Below are 23,929 nucleotides of genomic sequence, written 5' to 3'. Positions count from 1 at the left end.
GACATCCTGGCACATTCTGAGCTGAGCATTGGACAGTTTTAAAATTTAAAAATCAGATTTTGTTTTTAAAAAGCTTCTCCTTACTGGTACTTAAAAACAAAAAAGTTCTGTAGATCATTCTCTTCTTGCCTTTTTTTTTTAATGCCTTTAAAACATTTAAAAATGTCTTTTAGTTGATCCCTGGCCAAGCAGCTATATAAAAAGACCTCCTCTGGTTAAAATATAACACTATTTTGTCTGTAGTAAGTACTTTTATCTATGCATCTCACAAATTTATAAATGTTGTTTTATTTCTTTGGGTGCAAATACCTTATAAAGCAATAGTGATCCAGAATTCTAGGTAGCCCCGACATTAATTCAAATGCAACACAAAAATGCAAAGCCTTAGATAAAACTGGAACGCACTTCATCCTTGGATCAACGTCACAGACACCAGCCAGTTTACACACAGCACAAAGAGAAACACACTTTACCATCATAAACACTTGATCACACAAATGCACTTAGACATATGCCCTGAGTCAGCCAGGCAGGACTCTTTCAGACACGAAGGACAGCAGGACAGGACAGCCTCCCCATGAAGGAGACAGACTCAGAGTTTTATGGTTTAAAAAGTCTTTTTTTCTACAGTGAGCAGAGGGACCGTGTGTGGGATGTGTCACAGTGCTCCCCCGAGCATTTTTTGTCTCCCATCTAAAACCCGAAGAGATTTTTTCCTCCTCGCCTTAAAGAGAGGTAACACAAAAAATGCACTCCTTAATATAAATGAAACGCCAGGATTTGTGAGATTTTCCCCCAGTGCAGCTGCCCCTAGAGTTGCACAAGCAGGCTCAGCCTCCCCCTGCGCCACAGCCTGCCCAGGCCCTCGGCGCGCCGCGCCGCCGGCACCGCGCATGCTCTGCCCGGCCCGGCCCGGCCGCCGCCCCGCCCTGCCCGCGCCTGCGGGGGCGGGACCGCGCTGCCCCTCGCCGGCGCCGCATGGAGGATGAGGGCCGCGGAGCCGTGGGGAGCCGGCCGGTGGTGTCCGGCCGCTTCGTGCGGTGTCTTTACGCCGTGGGCTTCCTGGTGAGCGCCGGGGACGGGTGCCTGTGCCGGGAACCCCCTTCCGCCCTCGCACAGCTTCCCGGCCCGCACGCAGTTGGTTGCCCCGGCGCGGGCCGCGGCAGCGACGTGTCCCTGGGCCGGGCCTGCCGCTGCTGGGTGGGCGCGAGGACAGGCCGCCCGCCGCGGCCAGGCCTCGGCGGCGCGGCGGGCGCGCGGCGGCCGTTGGAGGGGGCCGTGCGTGAGGTGGCGGCGGCGTAACGGCCCCGCAGCCCGCGCCTGTCCCCGCGCGTTGGCGCGCGGCCGAGCTGGGCGGTCGGAGGCCGCACAGTTCCCTCCGGGTCAGGAGCCAGGAAATGCCCCAAAGCTGGAGATAAGGCAGAAAAACACCCCCTTCTGTCCCTCTTCTTCCTTTGCGGCTAACTGTCCTAAACGACCGGCCCTGGAGTCAGGTGTGAGGATGTAGCGGGTTTCCCCATTGCACTCCAAATGAACTACTGTGTTTTAAGATAGGTCATTTTAAATATTTTTGGTGTTTGCGTGTGTTTTAATAGTTTTATAGTGGTTATATTTTTTTTTCAATGGAAACAATGAGTCTTGCAGCCTGTTACAAAGATGTGACTTGCATCCTGTCAGTAAGGTAGGGTAGCATAGTGCCCTTAAATAAGTTTTGTCTTTTGTTTTTCAGAGAATTGTTCTTTGTTTCCTCGAAATTCAGGTGCTTAGCATACGCTCAGATAACACCTGCACTCTTCCTAAAAAAAACTTTTACTGGAAGAACATAGTATGTAGTCTTTAAAAAAAAAAAAAAAAAAAAAAAAAAGGTTTGTGCTGTATCATGGCTTTATGAATTTCAGCGAAAGGGTGTTTTGTTAATTTAAAATTAAACTCAGGATAATTTAGAAATTTGTTTAGAATACAAAATTGCACTGTGAAATGTAGGTTTACTCTGCTACTTACCTTTAGGTTGGGTAGTAGAAACAATCTAGTTGGTTTCAGTTCTTAAGCTAATACTGCAGGAAAAGGTGCATTAGAGCACAATTTGCTTCTTAGGTCTTTGGCAACTGTAGATCTAAAATTGTGTAATACGTTCCTGACACAGAGTGTAGCTTACACACTGCAATCCGCTGAGGAGCGAGTGCTGTTTTTAAGAGTGCATGGTATGGTGAAAGATCATAGTAAAGAGCTATTGCCTGTTATGTAAGCTTCCTGCAACCAAGCAAATACAGCATAGTTATCATTTGACATAAGAAATTATAAGTGAAATTAGAAATTACTGCCCATTAGAGAATGGTAGTTGACAGGTTGCATGTCTGTGACAAGTGTAGTACTGCTGGGATGTATACTGGGACCTATCCTCTTTAATGTCTTTATCAAGACATGGGGGAGGTGACAGACAACCGTCTTCAAGTTTGCAGGTGGCAAAATAGAGGGATGCAGCTGATGTGCTGAGGGGCAGGGCTGCCATCTTGGGAGGGACCCAGACAGACTGGAGGAATGGGCTGTCAGGAGCCTTAGGAAATTTAGCAAGGACAAATGCAAATTCCTGTGCCCGAGAAGGAATACGCCTCTGCAGATGTAGAGACAAGGGACTGCCTGGCTGGAGAGCAACTCTGCTGAAATGCCCTGGGGATCCTGGTGGGCAGCATGCTGAACATAAGTCAGCAGTATGCCATGGCACCAAAGACTGCCAGTGGCATCCTGGGCTGTATGAACAGGGAAGTGCTTGTCCTCCTTTACTTGGCACTCATGAGACTGCTCTTAATATACTTTGTCTAGTTTGGGGCCCCCCAGTACAAGAAAAACATTGATACACTGGAGTGAATTCAGTGGAGGGTCACCAGGATGGTGAAGGGAGTGGGGCACTCACCCTGTCAGGAGAGGCTGAGTGGTGACCTAACAGCAGCCTTCCAGTACATGCAAGGAGTTTAACAGGAAGATGGAGCCAGGCTGCTCACAGTGGCAAGGGGAAGAGAGACAGAGGTCTTAAATTGAAATGAGAGGTTCTGATTTGAAGTAAAGAAAGCACTTTTCACCATGAGGATGGTCAAGCAGTGGGACAGGTTGCCAGAGAGGTTGTGCAGTTCCCATCCTTGGAGAATGTTCAGGCTCCAACTGGATAAAGCCCTGAGCAATCAGATTTGACCTCAGAGCTGACCCTGCTTTGAGGAGGAAGTTGGACTAGAAACCTCCTGAGGTCCCTTCCAACCTGAATTAGTCTCTTAATCATGATTCTGTATGCAAATTCAGATAATAGTTATTGAACCCAGAGATTGTATTACTAAAGATGTTTATATGTTATGTGGGTTATTTACTCATGCTAATGTATTTAGTAATGTTTCTAACCTTGCAAGTCTCAGTTTAAGCTGTCATAAGATACTTAATGACAGAGTATAGCAATTTACCAAGTAATGTGCATCATCATTGCAGTTACTCTAGCTTTGGGCATACTATGAACTGCTAGTCTAGTTCAGCTGCAGCAATCACTGATAGAGGGCGATCTTGCTTCAGCAGCCCTCTTCTATAAAATTCTGCTGTGATGTAGGACTCACATGCCAGCAGCATTGTATAGTATAAAAAAAATAAACAAACAAAAAAAACACCCCAACCTACTGGGTCAGTGTGGCTAGCTCAATAAAAGATTTAAAAGGACTGAATAGGAGATCCTTGTACTATTTGGGATGGGCAATCTGCACTGGCTGCCTCCTATACTTCTGCAAAAGAGTCTTTCACTTTGCTTTATTTTTTTTTCATGTTTCCATCTTTTCATTGCATCTCTTAAGTTATGGACAAAGCTGGTCTCTTGGTAGGTTTAGATACATCTTGAAGCTTCTTTCCCGTTGTGGATGAAAGTTCAACTCATAAATTGCACTTTAAAAGTAAGAGAAATACATACTGTAGATTTTTCCAAACATTCTTTCTTTGCACTAGTAAAAAGTAGTTTTAGGTGATTGAAATAACAGACTACTTACTATGTCAAATTAAAAATACTAGTGCCAAGTACATTTCTTTTTAAACAGGCAAATTTTAAGATATATTAAAGGAATACTTAATCTTTAAATATACATCTTCAGGATAAATATACCTGAAGGGGGAAAGAGGGCTGATGTTTTTATAGCTTTCACTTCTGTATAAAACAATTGATTTTTTTGATTTTTTTTTTCAGCTTGTGTTTTGTAGTTTTGTACCTGAGAGGCAGAGGTACAGAGGCTATAGAGGTTACAACATATCACATTCATGACCACACAAAATATTTTTTAATCCTGTATTGATATGGAAATCATTTAAAAATTTTTAAATATTAGACCAATCTTAAGTCAGGGTGCCGTCGTCTGTGTCAGTTGTGATAAGTTATTGAAGCTTTTCCTGTCTCCTTTTCAGGATTTATTTGGTGTGAGCATGGTTGTTCCTTTACTGAACTTTCACATCAAATCTCTAGGGGCAGGTCCTACGGTTGCTGGAATAGTAGGTGAGTTGCAATGCTTATTTTGATTATCAAATAATAAGATAGTGTGAACTGGAATCTGTGTTACTGGAAACTGGATATTGTAACAATATTCTACCTTGGTAGTAGCATAATAAAAAGTAATGACAAATTTCAAGTAAAAACATAGGAACAACCATGCTGTTTTACACCCCAAAATCTGTCTTATGTTGCATCCCAACAGTAGCGAAAAGCAGATGCCTGGGAAAATAAATTAAAAAAAAAACCAAAAAAAACCCCCCAACTTGTAATGATACTTTTAGAGACTCTTTCTTAGTATCCAAGAATTCACAGCTTAGCATCTTTGGAAGCCAGAAGCATTACCTTTAGTTTTATTGTTATTTACTGACTTTGCAAACAGTACTTTCTGCAGCCATTTCTGATGCTCTTGATTGCTCCCACTTTGATTAAATTCCTTGCAGCTGCCTCTTGGTAAAACCTTTATCAACTTTAAGGGGTGTTTACAGGTAAATTCTGAAGGTTTGGGATTTTGACTTACAATATGAAGTGGTAAGATTCTGTGATTCTAAAGTGCTCATTTATATCTCACAGTATAGTTTATGGTTCATACTGAAAGAAGTGTGGTATTTTTATAGCTGTGTGTGGTTGACTTACGCTCTCTTTTTCATTTTTTTTATTACTCTGCTTTTTTATTTTGGGTGAAATATAGGACTTTTCATGAAATAGTTATGCTTCTGCTCTGAGTTGACAGAGTGTTATTTTAAGAAGCAATTCATCAAAAATATGTTTTCATTTCAACACTCTGCTTTGATTTAAACTTTAAAAGAACCTGGGTTTTGAGGTGTATTCTCATGAATGAAAGAGGCTGGCAGATGTTTCTCTGTGCTTGTCTTTTCTTTTTCTCTTCTGTCACTAACTGCTGCTAAACTCTTAGCCTCCAAAATGAGAGTAGGGCCTGTGGTTTCTTCAGGGCTTCTGTGAGATGCCTTGTTGTAGGAAAGTAATTAGTGCCTCCCAGTAATGAAATTAGCTCCTGATTCTGACAGAGCAATTGTAGATGCCAAGATCTGTTTTATTTAATACACCTTGCAAAGCAACATCCTTTTACATTACATACTTCTACAAGTTTGGTCTGCAATTGTTTCTCTTCTTTCTCATGTCTGAAACTGTTTCCACAATTTTGTGCAGAATTCCACACCTTTTTTGTCCTGCTTCTTCCTATTCTTTTACTAACTTATTCCCAAATCTTCTCTCATGTTTCCTCATTTAAAATTGTGTGCAATTTTCATAAACAATTCATGCTTAATTCTTACCATAGGTATTTTACATGTTTGTTTTAGGCTCTCTCTATGGTGTAATGCAGCTCTTTTCAAGCACATTTGTGGTGAGTTTTAAAACTGCATTTATAAGTATGTTGTTATTTCTATGGATTTTTATGGGAAAAACAATGTGGTTAATACTGTTATCTTGAAAATTTGAAAGTGTTTTTGGTGCTTATGCAAGCTTTTTTGATTGGAGGACCCAAGTTTTAGTCTGTGTAGAACTTCATTCCACTTATGGAGAACAGTCAGATCCTTCAGATCGTTACTAAGCAGGAACAGTCTTTAGACAAAAAGTAGAATCCAGGTTTGGAATCAGTCGTACATTACTGAGCACATCTCAATCATACAGGGTTCTCTTTAACATTGTTGCTATTAAAGCAGTTTTCTTCAACACAGTAGCCTGTCCAAAATGTAGTCTTACAAGTCAGTTCTTCATAAGCCTGTTATCTGGAGTTTGCTTTCCCTGCCTCTTGTAAGTTGCCATGTGGCCTTAATTCATGCAACATGTTTTCAAGCTTTGTTTGCTTTTGTTTTCTATTAGCTTTTTTACCTGCTAATCTAACAAAGAGTGCAAAGACTGAACATCAAGGCCAAACTTCCTGAATTCGTGCTTTACTGATCAATATCTTTAGTGTCTATATTTTAGCCAGGAGCACCTTTAATTTAACCCTGGTACATCTTAGCTCTCAAGAAAACAGATTTTGAGCATCTCCCCAAAAGAGTGTTTGAGGGTTTGTTATGCAGATTACCTGAGATAATTTGCTTTTGTAAGCTTTGTGACATTTTCTTTGAAGTTTGAACTGCAAGACCATTGCCTGCTTTCTTAAGAAATCTACTTCTTCTGTTTCCTACAGTTAATCCAGCTGATTTATAAATATGTTGCATGCAAATTTACTGCTGGCCCTTCTTATAACTACTTCCTACTTGTCTGCTCTCGGATAACAAGCTCTTTTTAGCTAAGACTGTTCCTTTTAGGATGCTCAGGAGTGCTTTGTACACAGTGATCATTGTTGCAAACAAACAATATGTGTATGGTTGTGATAACACTTTTTTTGGGCCTCTAATGCTAATATTTCATGGTGTTTGTCACAGGATGATATTTTTTAAAGGGCAAAATTAAATAGAATCATAGTTTCAGCAGGTGTACTGTCTGCAGGACAGAAATCCACTCTTCATTTCCAAACTTTGAACCCTTAGGAAAGGTAGCTGATAAGCTCATTAAGTTTTCATTGACAGCTCTTTGATGATATTTTTTTCTCAGTCTAATTTAGATGCACAGATTGTTCACAGTAGATCATTAAATGTTATAAAAAGCTTTAATTTCCTGCTTTGTCAAGGGCTGCTGGAGCGATATAGTAGGAAGACGGTACTCCCTGCTTGCTTGCATTCTTCTCAGTGCACTGGGTTACTTCCTTCTTGGAACATCCACCACAGTATTTCTGTTTGCCATTTCTAGGATCCCTGTAGGTGAGTAAGCACTTGGTATTTTGGGGCTTAAATTTCCTGTAGCCTCAGCATAAGAATTACTGTTGGAGAAATTGTGGCATGTGAATGGGTAAACAGATCATCCATTGGCACCAACTGAACCCCAGTAATGGAAAAGTGTCTACAAATCAAACATTCTCATGATTATTTTTTCTGAAAATAATTTGAAATGTATACTCAAATTGTTGCAATTTTTATGCGACCTTAAATAGTTGAATTTTGTAAGAAAGTGAATACAGCAGTTTCTTGAAAGAGGCTGTTGTAAGGTACAATTAGTCATAAGAGGTACACAATATACCTGATCACTGCCGAAAATCTCGGCCTTTATTTTCAATACAAAATGGAACGACATCTGCAATATTGTTTTTCTCATGCTGAAAACATACTTAAAAGTGGTAACGTAAAATCTGGTTGAAACTTTAGGTCACTACTGCAACAGAATATTTATGTTGTGCAAAAGCATATGTGTTTTTAATCACTGAAGCTAAGTTTGTGTCAATGTTCATATCTGAATTTTATAATAAGTTTACAATTTCATAATTTATAATTATAATTTTATAATAGTTGAATACTGTTATATGTATTCTGATATAATAAGAATTACTATTACTATGAACCCTTCTGTTAAAGGCTGCTAAAATGGCCAATGGTCTTGATTTAGGAGCTATTCATTCCTTTGGAGTTTTGTTTGCTGTTTCTTAATTTAAAGAAAGTTTGCTAATGAATGATTTTGTTGCTTATTGATTCGTTAGTAGGAGTAATGTTTTTTAATGTTAATGGCAACAGACTGTGATAGCATTGCTTTTGTCAGGAAGGAACATAAATGATTGCATAATTAGTATCCTGCAGTATGCTTACATTTCTGCCACCTACCAGTCTCTCATATGAATTCATTGTGTTGCGATCCCAAAGATGTCCACATGCAGGGAAGTTGGCACAGGGATATGTTTGTAATCAGATAAGCCATTCCTGTTTCACCACTACCCACTCACAGGATCCCATTTTTTTGAGGCTGCTTTATTCCTAATGAGATCCAACACTCAGAATAGTTACTTCTTCCTTTAGGAGAGCTGCAGGAGCACTCCTTTGAGAAAGATGCCTGCTCAATTTTGATTCCAAGGTCCATGTCTTTGAATAGCTGGGGAACAGTCATGGCTCAGTATACCACTTTATTCAGCCTGTCTCCTCCATCGCATACTCTTGCATGACTCCAGTGCTGAATGATTTGTGATTTATGGAATATTCTAAAATACCAATCATACAGACTTTGAACATTGATATCCCAGGTAGCTGCTGTCATTTGCAATCTTTCTGGATTGAGCAAAGCTTTCTTTTTTTTAAAAAAAAAAAAAAAAAAATTTATGTTGCAGGTATTTTCAAACACACACTCTCCATTTCTAAAGCCCTGCTTTCTGACTCTGTTTCTGAGAGAGACCGTCCTCTAGTAATAGGACGCTTCAATGCGGCCTCTAGTGTGGGCTTCATACTGGGGCCTGTGGTTGGTGGCTGCTTTACAGAGCTGGAAGACGGCTTTTATCAAACATCTTTAATCTGCGCCTCTGTCTTCATTCTGAATGCTGGTAAGTTGTACATCATACTTTGCATCTCAGGTCCCTTGCGTTTGTACTTTTGGGTATTTATGCCATTTGTGATACCTTGAATTCACCAGTGTCTTTTAAGATCTGTGACATAAATGTTTTATAAAGTGATACTACTCTTTGAATTTGAACCTGTGTGGAAGAGCAGGAATTTTGAAACAGTTAACTTCTAGATGCTCCTTCTTTATGTTGCTCCTTCACTTTACATTCCAACACAGGATTTTTTCTCTTTTTTTTTTTTTTTTTTTTTTTTTTTTTTTTTTTTTTAATGCCCAAATAGGAGAACTAGGAGTCAGAATTTTGGCTATGGTTCTTAAATCAGTTTGTATGTTTTGAGTGTGTCACATCAGTGTTCTCCTTCCTTTTTTTCACATTTAAAATTGAACTGATACTGTGAATAACACTAGACTTTGTGTTATTTTTTTAGCAAAATGAGTGTTAAAGTACTTTTATTTTTAATTTCTACACTAAGTAAACTGTAACAAACAAACTAATGTTAAAGTCTGTAAAATCAATGCAGTTGAATAAAATAATTCCCTTATCCTTATAGGTCTTGTCTGGATGTTACCATGGAGTGAAGAAAACACAAGCGGTAGTGAGGGTGAGCAAGGCACCAATAGCAACAAAGTTACAGACGATTTCTCAGCAAAAGCAAATCAGGACCTGCAGTTCAAATCAGTAGCTATTGGATCTATGGCAAGTGTTAGTCCTCTCCAGTCTTCATGGATCCAAACTGCAATGGTGTTGAAGAGGATTAAAGTCGTTGCATGCTCTGATTTGTGGGATATATTTCTAGTACGGTTACTAATGTCTGTTGCTATACTGCTATACTACAGTAACTTTGGTCTGGCCTTGGAGGAGAGATTTGGGGTGAAACCCAAGTTCACTGGATACCTACTAAGCTATAGTAGTACTCTTGGAGCCCTGGCTGGTTGTCTGCTTGAGCCGATAACAAGACTGTACCAGCACAACACTTACACAATTTTGTTGCATTCCAGCATTCTTACCTGCACACTGATTCTTCTGTATTCATCAGCACTTCACGTATGGACAGTCATTTTTTCTTCCACATTCTTAGCTTTTTCAACTACTGTAGGCCGTACTTGTATCACTGATCTTGAATTGAGCCTTGGTGGGAATGAGGCCAGTGGTATGGTCCTAGGTGTTGGACAGTCCGTGACATCAGTGGGACGTGTAGTTGCCCCGCTCCTTTCAGGAATTGCTCAGGAGTTCAGTCCTTGTGGCCCTCCAAGTCTGGGGGCTGGACTAGCTTTAGTAGCTATTCTGATAATGAACATGAACAAAACAAAATACTGTGGTAAAAGAAACGTTAAATTAAAAACTCAGTAGCCGCAAATTTGGATTGAGTGGAGTATCTTAAAGGAAAGACAAAGTGAATTAAAGAACCTGGGATAATGCTTACACCTGCCAGACCCATACAGTAGTAACAGGATACTTTAAGAGGGCACATTATGTGTTCAGATGGAGGCACATACATATAAATGTCTTCTACAGGGTTGTTACTCTGGACAGTTCTTTCTGAACTGCTGCCACTGGAACCCTTGTGAGAGAGACAGATTATTAATATATAGTGTTGGCTGTGTGTGTGTTTTTTTTTTTTTTTAAGGATTTTTAACCTTTTGGAGGAAAAAAAATGATACGAAATAGACAAATCCTTCTTGCAGCTCACATTTGAAGCAATGTTTACATTAATAGGTTCAGACATGAAGCAGCTGATTTTTATTATTTAATCAGAGGTGTAGTTTTATTACTTAATCAGAAGGAGAATTTGCAGTATATCTTGTTAGCCTTTATTCCTTATGCTGTTGTGAATAAGCCCTTGGTCTGCTGTGAGAGTGGCATAATTAACAGGATGTTTCCATATATGATGTTGTGAAGCCTGCTTTGCCTATAATACTTACTGTACAGCATGATTAGGTACTTTAGAGCAGCCATCTGATCCCTGCTGATTCTTTCCCAGAAAACAGAATTGAGTATATGCTAACTTCATATATTGGCTGGCCTAAAATAGTTTTAAAATAATATGGGGTTTTCAGGCTGAAACTGAGAAGGTAAACTTTATTGAAAGTCGCACTAGTGATTTCTGTATTAATCATAATTTCTGGATAACTTTATCATAAATATTTTTTAATGTTTCCTGAGCAATTTTTCTACCTTCATTTTAAAAATAAATTTCCTTCTTAATTTTTGTGCCTGACTGTTAAAGGTATGCTGGAGCAAATAGCAGTAGTTTAAAGGGGGCTTTGGACTAATATGTTCTCTTTCATCTTTGGAGGCATAAATGACATTTTAGTGACAAGAGAAAAACTGTTTATTTGTTGGTATTTTAGTCCTCACTTCTATGGATGGCTTAACTAATGAAAGATTACTCACAGAACTACAGTGAGAGTTGTAGCACTGGCTGGTTGCTATTTGTTGTGCAATCCCATATTACTCAGCAGTCATCACCATTTGGCATTTAATTTGAAACACACAGTATATTTTGCAATAGTAACATCAGTCCCATGTGCTTTTCCTAGCATTACTTGATGAAAGTAGAAAGTCAGCTGTGCAGAATGTTATTTTTTGGTAAAAGCAGGGTAGTTACCTCCCTGAAGAGGTGTGCAAATAATGTTGCTGCTTCAGGAGAGCCATAGTTGTTTTGCAGTTTTTATTTTATTTTCTTCCTTTCCCTTTCAAGAACACCTGATGTAATTAAAGGTCTTTACTGAAACTCCGTGATTCCGATGGAAGCATCATGAGAATAGATATAAAACTTCCAGTTGTTTTAATTTTGTATATTGAAATAATGGATGTGTGTCTAATTACTGCTGTCATTTCAGTAGATAGCCTCATTTTCCATGTGATAGGTAAAGCTCACACAGAAAAGAGTTGCCTATTCTAATAGTCTGTGTTTCATTTGTCCTTATGAACCTGAGGAATTTTCAAGTGTTTTATGTGCCCTTACTTTGCTCAGTGGTTGCCTCAAAGCACTCTCCATTAATTTCCTATCCTATTCCTTTCCATTAGTTAAAATAAATATTTTTTTCCTAAAATCACATTTCTCTAAAACAAGGAGTTCTGTTTTGCAACTACAGCAAGAGGTAAAGGAAAAAGGTAGGAAAAAAACCCCAAAGATTAATTCAACATATACGAAAGATTGAGCAATTTTTACTATCCTTGTTGGTAATATTAGGTAAGAGATAATGCTTACCCTTCTAGAGTCAATGCACTGGTTAAACTTAAATTCTGTAAATACTATAAAATTCAGTCTATGCTAAACTATACAGCATCCTGAATATTGTTTCTGCATGTAAAACTTCACTGTTTTTGTTTATGCATAATTGAAAAATGTGCTCTCCACAATCAGCAGATATTTTTGTTTTATCATGTTATTTTGAAAAATAGTTCTCCATATATTGTTAAATAAAAATGGAATTAAATATTTGAATTGATAAACCTGTGGAAGGCTGTGGGCTCAGGGACACGTAACTGATGTTACTGAAGAAAAGTTTTTACTTGTTTGCCAAAATGATTTCTGAAGTGCTGTAGAAATATTTCTTCTTTGTAAAGCTGCAGTTACAAAAAAGTTGCACTAAAATTTTTTTTATGGAATAGCAGTAAAATGAAATGGCATTCCACTTCTACCATTTTTTCCCTGTGTTTTCACCCCTTCCTCTGCCCGAAACTATAGTACAAAATATGGGTGACCAAATCAATGTTACTGAAGTGCAGATTTTTTTTTTCCTTTGAGGAATGCTGTTCGTTAAAATGATCACTTCAATCTGACTACTTTCATTTAAGAGGCAAAGGAGCCTAGGAGTAAGCCAAGAAGTGGATTGACAGCGAAGAAGAAAAAATGGAAATGTGTCATCTAAAAAGCGCTAAGTTCTCTAAGGCAACTGTTGCTAGTGTCTGGAGACCACGTTTGCATCCCCTTTGTTGTCTCTTACTAGTACCTTCAGAGAGTGATGAGTAAATGACATCCTTGGACAGGAGGGTTGTAACTCCCCCTACATGGCTGGAGGAGGAGCAGTTGCAGCAATTTTTGGTTACAGTGTAGTGGGCCTTACTGAATTACTCGGCAGTTTCTTGAATCCGATTGTGGTGGCTAAAGGCTCTAACAAAACAGATCTGAATATAGACTACAGAAAAATAAAGTTTCTGCCTGCAACTGTCCACAAATTAAGACTTAAAAGCAAGCAAGGGACTTTATTCTGGGGTTTGTTTTGTAGGAGGGCTTTCTCCCTTTTGAAAAAAAAAAATTTTTTTTTGAGTGACTACTTTTCTGACCTTTATGATCGGCCGTTGTTTAAGGGGCTGCATATACAATGCAGTAATTTCTTTCTGTAGAATAGCTCATAGTGCATGATATGCCCTCATTCTGTAGGGTAACTGCTTTAAATGTTGCTTTTAAGTGATTAAACACAAAACCTGTGTTCTGTTGGTGTATGTTGCAAATATTCTAAGAGATACTTTCTGAATGTACAATTTTTTGCACATTTTGGTTTCCTTTCTTGTTTTCTTTTCTCAGAATTTACTTACCGCAGCACCGCTGTAGAGGTCAGCACCATTCTCATTTTCTGAGACTATGTCATTCTGTGAGCAGATAATGCAGAAACAAACAGGGCAAGCGTGTTGTGTAACAATTGACTTGTTGATTACTTCAAACACTTTTTAATACCACCATCCAACCCTCATAGTAGGCCTAATGTCACAACTGCATAGAAAGTCTCATTCTAGCTGACTGGAACCTCTGTGGATATGATCACTCACTGCCAATCGCTAATCAGTTATGGCTGCTGTGGAATACGCTGGATAAATATTTATAGCTTGGTGCTTTGGGATTTGTAAAACCTCAGACTCAACTGTGCTGTCACTGCTATAATTTTGCAGGCTTCTTCACAAACATCTAATCAGAAATCTTTTAAGGGAGTTTATTGTAGCCTTAGCTTTGAAAACCAACAGGTTGTGAGTGGACGTCAAATTTCTTTCTTGTAGAAATGAAAGTTTGCAGAACTTTTTCTAAAAGGATATCTTGAAAATATCCTATGTTAACTTAGAAGGAGAAATGAAAACAAATTTCTAGTTATCTTTAATTCTATACTACAATCAAAAAACTATTTTTGAGGTGTGCTATATAGGAATTTTCTGTTCTGTCAAGTTTGCCATTCTGACAAGTTTGTAATAAATAGCAGGTGTCAAACAACATGAAAAATAAATGGAGAAATAAATGGGGTACTTAATGCCTTTTCCATGTTCTCTAGACTGTGGTCAAAAATTGCTTCTTGAAGCAGAATCTCTGGCAATGGTAGTGCTATTGTAATCTGTGAAACATAAATGTAAACCTGAGCACATTTCAGATCCTGAAACAGTGAGGCTTACCAGAGCAGCCAGTGTAACTATTACTCCCCCTCCTGTGATTTTAATCCCTGGTATTCTATCAAAACTCACAGGCTAAAGAGCCTTCCAAAGCATGTCAGTGCTGTACAGGAACTGCATCTGTGTTTGACTATTTAAGAGAGAAACGCTGCAAACCCAGTATCTCATTGTGGTATCCTATTAGAAGCACTGTCTCCCACCTGCAGAAGGGTTACTTCTGAGGCAGAAAGTCCTCAAGTGGAGATGCACGGAATCCAGGGAGGAGAATTTTCAGCCCTAACTTGAATAACTTCTGAATGCTAAGACTCCTTCAAATACTCAGAGGAGAATTAAACAGCCATGCTTTGCTTTATTTTATTTTATTTTATTTTATTTTATTTTATTTTATTTTATTTTTCTGGTAGCTCCCAATTTAGCTGGCTGTCTAATAAGTTAGATGAGAGAGAAATGAAACCCTTTGACTTGAAAGTGGTGAGACAGAGTGTGGTGGTACACGGCGTAGCTGGCTCTGTCAAACACAGCTGTAGGTTTATCTGGAAAGTACATCATGGTCTAGTAAAATGTGGGAGAACAAATGACTTGGCTTTGGACCATTGATCTTCCCTTCTCTCCTGGAGTTAAGTAGCACCTAAGTTGGGTGAGTCAGATAGCCCATGACTTCTCTCTACTATGTCCTTTAACAGTTCCTATTTCTCCTGCCTGGACTAGACACCTGCTTTATGTTTCCTGGGCTATGCCTCCAATCTAATGTTGGCCTGGCTGTAGCTGTGTATTGCAGATGCCGTATTTGAAGTGTATTCGGAGCATATTTTATAGGACCAGAGCTCCTGTAGTGCAAAAAGCATTCCTCCAGCTAATTTAAAAATCCTTCTTCTATTCAGGATCTGGGAGATGCTGGCAGAACTTAGACAACTTTGGAAATTATGTCTAGCTGAAAAACTTCTAGCAGGGTCAGCCTTAAAATGTTGCTGGTGTCTGAAATTGGTGAACTTGGTATAACTTGAAAAATCTGGTCCAGCGTACAGTGTGTTTGTTCCCAAAGATCCCAAGGTACTCTTCATAACAGCGTGTATGTTATTTTGGCTGAATTTTCAACTTAATTTGTTTCCTTATGTGATTCCTATGTGGCTTCAGCAGAGAAGGATATTCTCAAGTTTCTAAAATGTTATGCAACATTATCATCTTTGGTTGAACACCTGTGGTTTCAGTGGAGCTTGTATTACACTTTAATATGAGTAGGACAGCCCTTAAAATTTGGTCCCTTATGTCAAATTATTCTCTTTTTTCCAATACCTCCTTAAAACAAATAACTGAATGCCAGTCTACTCTCTAGCCCATGCCATACCTCCACACAGTTACTCTATTTGCTTTCCAGCTATAGGTCTCAGCAACTGGAAGCGGAAAGAAACTCCCAGAAACCCCTAACCCCCCATGTGCTAGCATACTTATTTTCTACTGTCTCATCCCTGAAATTGAGCAGCTGGGCATTGTCCTTCTCCCCCAAGGCTGTAAAATATCTATACTACGGAGTGTACTGGAGCATCAGACAACAGAAATCTCTGTGTGCATTTGGCAAGTTTCCCAGTCACGCTGAAGAAGTGTTTTGCTGAAAAAATGAAAATCATGTCCCCAGTCAATACATGCTTTCCCCCATCAGATGGTGCTCGAGGACAGATTTACTGGGCTTCTCATTCTGTAATAGGCAGAATTCTTCTTCGATACCTGATTAAGTCTCCTCTGCAAACTGAGGCTAAACGGGCCATTTAGACCTAAAAGTGCTGTTGAACTTGCTTTTCTTCTGCAGAAGGGAGAAAAAAAGGTATGAAGAGACAAGCCTCAGACCCAAACCAGAGTAAGAGTGAGATGAGGGGGGCCAGATGGGACACAATCTGTGTTGCTGCCTGCTGCTGCCGTTGCTACTGAAAACAAGAACATACAGGAAAGTAGTTCCCAAAGGTGATGGGGGTCTGTTCAAGCAATAGCAGAAAGGAGCCTGGAAAAGGTGGTAGGAGCAGGGGTGGGCAAGCGAGAAAGCACTCACATGGAGATAAGAGAGTCCCAGGACTTGTGATTCTGCTTTACAGCATAACACTGCTGGAGTCTCACCTTGATGCTTGTCTTCCATGGACCTCAAAGTGCTTTGGAAAGGTGACTTAAGTATGGCCATGTTTTGAAGCACCAAGAGCTTAAGACCAGATTTCGTAAAAATGACCTCCAATTTCACGTGCCTGTGCGATGGGGCACCCAGTCTACATAGCAGCAATCTGAGTATGCACTGTTCTAGTGGACAGCAAATAAAACTGTGAGGTTCCTGAAGTCCTTATTTAAAGCTGTGTCAATAAAACTGATCACCATTTGAAAAAAAAGGCACCTCTCCAGATACAAGCCAACTGCTTGGTCATTATCAGCCCAGGAAAGAGAGAGCTCCACAGAGACTAAAATAAATGTTGATGTGCAATGTTTTGTGTTTGTTTATTGGCCACTGATATAAAATACCTAATCTACAGAATCTGATCTGCAAGGAGGACCTGGTTTCAAAACTGAAATCCAAGCTTAGGGCTTCTTTCTTATTCAAACACGATCTTGATAATGCAGTGACAGAGCATTCGTGACAGTTTTACTAATGAAACGTATGTTCTTGTTGAAAGGCAAATTCAGATTTGTTTTTAAAATTTACTGACTTTGAACCCAGCTTTATTTCCAAATAGGAGATGATTATTCATGGATATCTAAGTATTGCCATGGTCCTTCCACAAAAATAGTTTGTTTATAATAGAGACATTGCCTCAACATGAACATTTGACTGAGATTTTCTAGGGTTCATGTAGCCATCTCTCTGAAGCTTAGAATTTGCATTTGACATACAGCAGAAATTTCCATAGCTTGAACGGAGGAAAAAGACTAGAACACCTGTGCTGATAAAGTTTAGCAAAGTTTGACATTTTAAATAAATGCATAAAATGAATATTTCTGAACAGCTGTTTAAAGAGTGAAAGTCTTAATCCCTATTTATAAAATTCAATCTGTCCCCCAAACCTTTGAAAGAATTCTACCCTGTGTTTTAAAAGGAATATCCAATTTTTAATAGTTTTTTAATAGTTCTTCCAAAACAAGCTTAAATAAAAAACAAATCTTATTGCCCACTGATTTAGAAATGTGCTAATCAAAAAGGAAAGTAAATTATGATTTTCACAGTGTACATTCTTAAATGAAAGTCATGAATCTTGTAACAAATAGGATGAAAATGATTTCTGCATTGTGCTGAAATGCATATCTGTGCTGAAGCAAGCTCAAAACCCAGGAAAGATTAAGTGGGACAGAAAGTGCAAATTCCTGAGAGCTACAATTAAGTATCATTTATTTTAAAGCACCCTCCCTTCCCATATGCAGTCAAATGACAGACATTTACACTAGAATGAAGAAAATCTGTTTCTTATGGGCGTTATTAAGGTGCACAGTGACTTCAACTGATTCCAGGGCCCTATTGTGCTACTTTTCTGTACAAACAAATCAGAAGGAACATTTTCATTCCAGGGAGTGTATAGCCCAGACAAAGAAAAGATTATCTTTCCCTTTTATAGATGAGAAAAAGGCAAATGAGTAGACCAGAGTCACAAGCATGAGTGAACTAGCTTCCTTGAATCTCGATAGTCAGCGATGCAACCAGGAAACTCTGCTCACTTTGTCTATGTGCAGTGCTCTGCAGCCATTCTACTGCTGTTTGCACTGCAACTGAGAAACTAAAGTGCAAAAAGCAATTTTAAATAAGAACATTATTTATCTGCTCAGAGCTTTCCTTTTTTAGGGCCTCTGATGTAGTGCTAGGTGCTGTCGTTGGCATTAATGAAAGTCAAAATCACTCAGATTTTCCTTGGTGATCCTCAGTACCTTTCAAAGGTTACACATTGCCAAAAATTCAGGAAGTAAAAATTCAAGATATTCAGGTCTTGTCTCTATTGCAACTTTCCTCTATAAACTGTGTTTGCAGTTCTGCTTCTACAGTTTGCTCCTTTTTTTTCCAGTAAGAAGATACTGGTTTTCTGTGTCCCAGCTCTTCAAACAAATTCGGCTTCAGGAATACGTTTATTCTTCTTACAAAGTCTATATGATAGGTGCATTGTGCAATTTTCAGTGTTACTCTTATTAAAGCTCTGGTCAAAACAAGTATAATTTGATCATAAATAAAATCTGAAATTATATAGAATGTTTTTAAAGACTCCATTCATAACTGGACTTTCAACAATGATTTTCAATAGATAATTGGATATTGAACCTGGATGACTTCGTTCCAGAAATGATGATGTGATAAGGCACATTTCCATCCTATTTTAATAGTGAAAATAATGTAATTAAAGCATTGCTAAAAGTTATTTATAAAAGAGATTTTTTTTTTAATGTCTTCAGTTTTGTAGTTGCTCCAGTATTCCATTCGTTTAGTTAATGGCATTGGCTTTACCCAAACAGAAACGCTTATATCCTCATTGAGTTTGTTTTTGTTTTAATAGATCCCATTGTTTGATGAGGTGGTTTAGAATCCTAATTCATTATGTCCATGATTTATTACTGATAGCTCTATTTTTGATATGTTCAATAGGGCTGGTTCTCAGGCTTATTTCTCTGCCTTTCCCCTTGTGATGCCTGCCTAACTAATCGTGGCGGTGGCATAGGTCTTGTTGACCTGTGGTCTGTAGGCAAATCTTCCCCAGTCAACGTGCCAAATCTCGGTCTCGTCAGCAGTGGTTGCCTGAACCCAACGGATGGCTGAGGCTGGCCGCTCGGTTCCTGGTGCGCTTCCCCTCCGTCCTGTTTCCCGTCAACTTCGTTCTTCCACTCCATCCGAAACTCAGGCAGTGGCCTCTGCTGTTTCTCTCTCTGGTCTCTCAAAATTTTCCCTGCTCTGGGTCTTAAATTGAGCACCGTGGTAGCGGCATCCATTTCAGAGTCACTGCTGTCACCCACTGTTAATTTAAAACAAAATTCAAATTTTAGGTACAGAATATTGCTGTTTCAGGAATATTAAATTAACAGAACACTGAACAGTAGTAGCAATACAAAACTAAAATGCTTCCCTGTGTTTTCTAAATTCAGTCCTTCAAGAACAAATACTTAGCTCTGCAGAGACAGAGGACAGATTTGACTTACCTTCCCCTTTCCCCTCCATAAAAACCTGTGGTTTTTAGAAAGCCCCACTCAGCTGCCACTCAATCACTAAGCGACACTGGTTTTGCTGACATTTCCCCAAGCTCTTCTGTTCTGGCTCTGGACATAAAAAAATCTGACTCCATCTGAGCTACTTGGGGTCTGGTCCCTGCTTACATCCAAGCAGGATACAGAAATGAGATGTTGCACCCCCATGTCCCATAAGAGGCCTACTCTGAGAGGCATTTGCAGAGTACTGAATGCTACAGGGAGGCCAGGAACTTAGGAAAAGAAGCTTCAATTTCCCACCAAGCAAAGGGTCTCCAAAGGATAGTGCACAGATGGAAAAAAACAAAAAATCCTTAACACATCTGAATGTAAGTTTTCAAAGAAAATCTGTAGGGCAGATCTCACAGGTTGTAAGTGCTACGGACACCTTCACCCCTCCATAGCAGGGTAGGAAATGCCCAAGGGAAAGCTGGCATTACCATTCAGGGAATTAATTCTTAAAGGACCACTATCATGTAAACCAAGCTGGAAACGTTCTGGATGTGCACATGCATAATATATTTTCCCCAGAAGACTTATTTTAAATTGACTAACATATTCACCAAAACTTGCACAGTTCAGTCATCCAAAAATCATTTGAACAATCACTTATGAATGACCCACATTTGTTCTTAGATTTGTCAGACATGATGTTTTAAATGTATCAAAGTAATGAATCGTAGATTGTGCAACTGTCATAAGAACAACTTCCATGAATAACCTACATGTTATTTCTCTTAAACAGATGAGGAAGGAGTCAACAAAATATATCACCATATAATTGTCCATTCACCCAGATAATTTTATATCAAGAAAGCTCCTCTTCAGACTGTGTTAGCAGGCTTTTTTTTTCCCCCTAAATATGTCAAATAGTATATTTTTTGACAATTGAATAATCTAGAGGCACATTTCCTTTTTCATATTTAATTCTAGGTGACAGTAGGTGACCTCTGTAGGCATAGCTACAAAATAAAAGGCATCCTACATTCAGGAGAGCAAAGATGCAACTATCAACAGACAAAGACACAATCTCTTCTAAATTAATTTGGAAGACAGGAAAACTGATCAGGGGCTGGGGGGCGGGGGGAAGTGGGGCAGAAAAATCAAGAACTTTTTGTGATTGTGCAGAGATTTAATCTTCCCAGCAGGAGACCTTGATTGTTACATGGCAGGAAAGGGAATGATCCTGAGCACGGTATAAGCATGGTAATGTAAATGGTAATAAGTAAAAATAATACATAGGATTGGTCAAAGTTTTCATATGAAATAATTTTGTTGCTACATATTTGTTTTTGTTATAAAACTCAAGAACTCCAAAATGAAACCTTTGTGAGTTTAGGAAGAAAAAAATTAAACATTTCAGTTGTAATTTTGAGCATTTTGAGAAGTTCTTCCTGAGATCTATAGATCAGAGATCACATCCTCGTTTACCTCTCTGGTTTGGTTTTCAGGGCACTGCCCACCACTCTGACTGCAGGAAGAAAGGAAACCTTAATGAATCATAGGGTCATAATCCAAGAAGGAGATCTGAACATTACATACGAAAGAAAAGGAGCATGGGCCATGACAGTATTTCAGGTGCAAAAGTGTTTCAGGCTGCTACTTGCCCACACGAGGAGATATGCTGCATGGACTATGCCACTAGAGCATTTGAACTGCAAAAGCTACACAAGACTGCGCCTGCTGGGGCATTTCTCTACATTAAAATAGCCATGTTAGGCCCATTCACTTTAATGCTCTGTAACCCCTGTTAAATATCCAACACCTAGAAATATGCTAAGAATGCATTACTCTAGAATGTGTGCTTGCACATAAAATGGTTAATATTTATTTGAAAATTAATATGCCAATTGTTCCACATCATCCCCGGAAAAGCTTTCCATCTACATAGGCAAGATGAGTAGCAGCACAGTAAGAGACAGCAGAAGATTTTCCATTACCTCTAGAAGATGTTTTATTTCTTACTCGTAGTTTCTCTGGGAGTTTAGTGTTTTTAGGAAGTGAAAGAAACCTTTTCGTATTTGCAGCAGCCTGTACAAATAAATGTAAGAAAAGTTAAGTTACAGCAGACTGAAGTATCTACAAAATAATGTTAAGATGCACCACTGAGGCTTGAAAGGGCTTATGTAGCTAAAGCTAGAGAGCAGTCTGGGATTAGCTAGTGTGTGATCTTTTTCTACACACTAAACACTTTTTTGCTGGTTGAGATCTGTGCTAAGGTAAAGGCAAAGAGTAACCTCGGTCAGCTCAGTGAAAGAAAATGATATGCCCTCAGAGATCAGCGTTAACAAATGTATGCCCTCAAACCACAGCCTGACTTGGACAGGTTTTCTGAGGTAGGCAAACACTGCATCTTTTTCTGCACCTGCAGTCTGGATCCTTATTAGTCAGCTGCTAAAATCAGGTTGAGACTGCTTGGGTACAGGAACAAATCTATATTCTATCCTGAAAATGCTTTATACACATAAATGATGTTATGACAGGTGACTAGCTGCTCTGAAGCTGATGGGAAAGTTAAGCACTAGTGTGATTGCAAGTTCAGGGCATGACAGTCTAGTTTCCCAAAGACTAAACTCTAAGAGCCCTGGGTGCACAGCACATCTCATACTTCCTGGAACATAAGTGGCACTTTCCTGGGTAGGACACTGTTTTAAAATTCAGAAATTTCTCAAGGGTAGCCTTTCTTATATTTATTACAAAGTTTTTTTAAAAAAACCTTTACAATTTACCAGCTCTCCCATGCTTGTACCATTCAGTACTGCACCCCCCAAAGGGAACATGAAAGGAAAGCCCATTTTTCCATGAGCTGTTTTCCCTCTTTGGATATGGTAGTGCTGCTCAGGATCACTAAGCTTCCTCGTACGATGGATTTACTTAAGGATAATTATTTTTAAAAATTACAGTCTATGCAATCTAAAAACTTGTCTCTGTTCCTGCCCCCACAATGTCTCAATCCTGCTGAGTCTCTTCATTACTGCACCTAGTAAATCATTTATTAGTATGACAAAGAAAACATATGTATCTGTGGCTGAGAGGGAAAAATCATTCAGGAGCAGAGCTATTGTTGAAGTAAATGCCAGAGTAGCCCAGGTAATGATCACAAACAAGATACAGTGCTTACTGGAGATGTCATTCCAACCTCAGCCGTCAAAGGACAACTGTATCAGTGAAGGTAGCAGTCATTAAGAAATCTTGCAACATGAAAATACATACTTATAAGATGGTTAATTTCCCTGTCACCTGAAATGGGAAGATGATTTGGGGGCTCAGCTTTTCTGTTGAATGAATCAGCATGCTTCTTTTCAGTATAGTCTAAAGTTTACAATGATGGTATAATAGGTTTGCTTCAGATCACCAAATCTCATGATGCCATGAAATTTCTTGTAAAGAAAGGAGTTTTTCCTATCCTGTGTCAAAACCTGAAGTTCTGGCTACATTTTCTGGATACTAAAGAGCCCATGACATTTTTTAAATGAAGTGCTCACCCTGTCTTGATCAAAAATGCTCCTCTTTTGCATATTTTGGAGCACTTTGTTTATCTCAATGTCATTTTCTACCTCAATGATACAGGCCTCACCAAAATAGCGAAAAAGAATTCTGACCAGGTCTTAAAGGTACACTGCATGTGGAGCTTGTTCAGCTCCTCCGAGCTAAAATCATGGCAGTAAACCCTGCTCCTACATCATGCTCTACAAGACTGGAGCTTTGCTGAAGGGGTCAACACAAATTCAGGGGCAGTTGTGTGCAACTCAGGGTGCAAGTGTTACATGTTTGTGTGGTTGTCTTCCAAACTCAGGATTTATGTTTCTGCATTTCAGAAGATTTTTTTGACATAACATTTAGCTACAGAGAACTACTCTCTATAAACAAACTAAAATGCAAGTACCGGTCTTTCTCTTGACAGGCTGTTAGTTTTCCTTAAGCTCTCCCTAAGGCTGTGCCGGCGACGGATCAGAATTTCTTTGGCCTGCTTTTCATTTGCATCTGCAGCCAGGCTATGTCGGTTGTATGACATTGTCTGAAAGATAAAGGCAGTGGTTACGTTCTGAAAAGCACAATGTCAAATGCGTTGAGCTATATAAACTGTGCAAAACAGACTTTTTGCTTTAATGGTTTAATATGCATCACAAATCCTTGCAAACAAAATCATATTAAAGATGATTAAGAACAAGGATAGTAATTATGCCAGCATTTTTTCAGTCATCTCCTTCACCAGCACCTGTTTTTTTTAAACCTGCTGATATTTATAATGGAAGAGAAACTGGAAAAGGCTGGCTTGATACGGTGTTTACCCCAGCCTTGTACTAGCTCAGTCAATACATCAATAGAGGATGCACATCTGTGAGCGATAAGATCAGTCACACAGGAGGAAGTCATCTTTACCTCCAGCAAGCTGAAGCAAGCTCCACTTTTGAATGTTTTCTAAAGGTGCAGACATTCAAAATACTTAGCCACAGGAGGGTAAATGT

General features: G+C 39.1%; 2 protein-coding genes across 3 annotated transcripts in view; one reads left to right on the top strand and one right to left on the bottom strand.

Annotated features, from left to right (window-relative positions):
* Positions 1–912: 912 nt before the first annotated feature.
* MFSD9 (major facilitator superfamily domain containing 9) lies at positions 913–14,132 on the top strand. 2 transcript variants are annotated; one of them, XM_026103215.2, is made up of 6 exons: positions 913–1,065; positions 4,423–4,510; positions 5,827–5,870; positions 7,146–7,275; positions 8,664–8,873; positions 9,442–14,132. In XM_026103215.2, the coding sequence occupies exons 1-6, from the start codon at positions 979–981 to the stop codon at positions 10,239–10,241; spliced, it is 1,359 nt and encodes a 452-aa protein (XP_025959000.1). In that variant the 5' UTR covers positions 913–978; the 3' UTR covers positions 10,242–14,132. The 2 variants fall into 2 exon arrangements, with proteins under 2 accessions (XP_025959000.1, XP_064358972.1); XM_064502902.1 differs by lacking the exon at positions 4,423–4,510 and having other exon boundaries at positions 935–1,065; positions 9,442–12,350.
* Positions 14,133–17,332: 3,200 nt separating this feature from the next.
* SLC9A2 (solute carrier family 9 member A2) overlaps positions 17,333–23,929 on the bottom strand; it is a 35,019-nt gene continuing 28,422 nt past the window's right edge. Inside the window, exons 10-12 of the mRNA XM_064502886.1 lie at positions 23,347–23,478; positions 21,401–21,491; positions 17,333–19,231 (exon numbers count right to left, since the gene is read on the bottom strand). Coding sequence (XP_064358956.1) covers positions 18,861–19,231; positions 21,401–21,491; positions 23,347–23,478 — 594 coding nt within the window. The 3' untranslated portion in view covers positions 17,333–18,860. The remainder of the gene's footprint in view (positions 19,232–21,400; positions 21,492–23,346; positions 23,479–23,929) is intronic.

The sequence above is a fragment of the Dromaius novaehollandiae genome, chromosome 1 (assembly GCF_036370855.1).
Source record: "Dromaius novaehollandiae isolate bDroNov1 chromosome 1, bDroNov1.hap1, whole genome shotgun sequence".
Lineage (NCBI taxonomy): Eukaryota > Metazoa > Chordata > Aves > Casuariiformes > Dromaiidae > Dromaius > Dromaius novaehollandiae.
The sequence above is the reverse complement of the archived record's forward strand: the minus strand, read 5'-3'. Positions and strand labels throughout refer to the sequence as shown.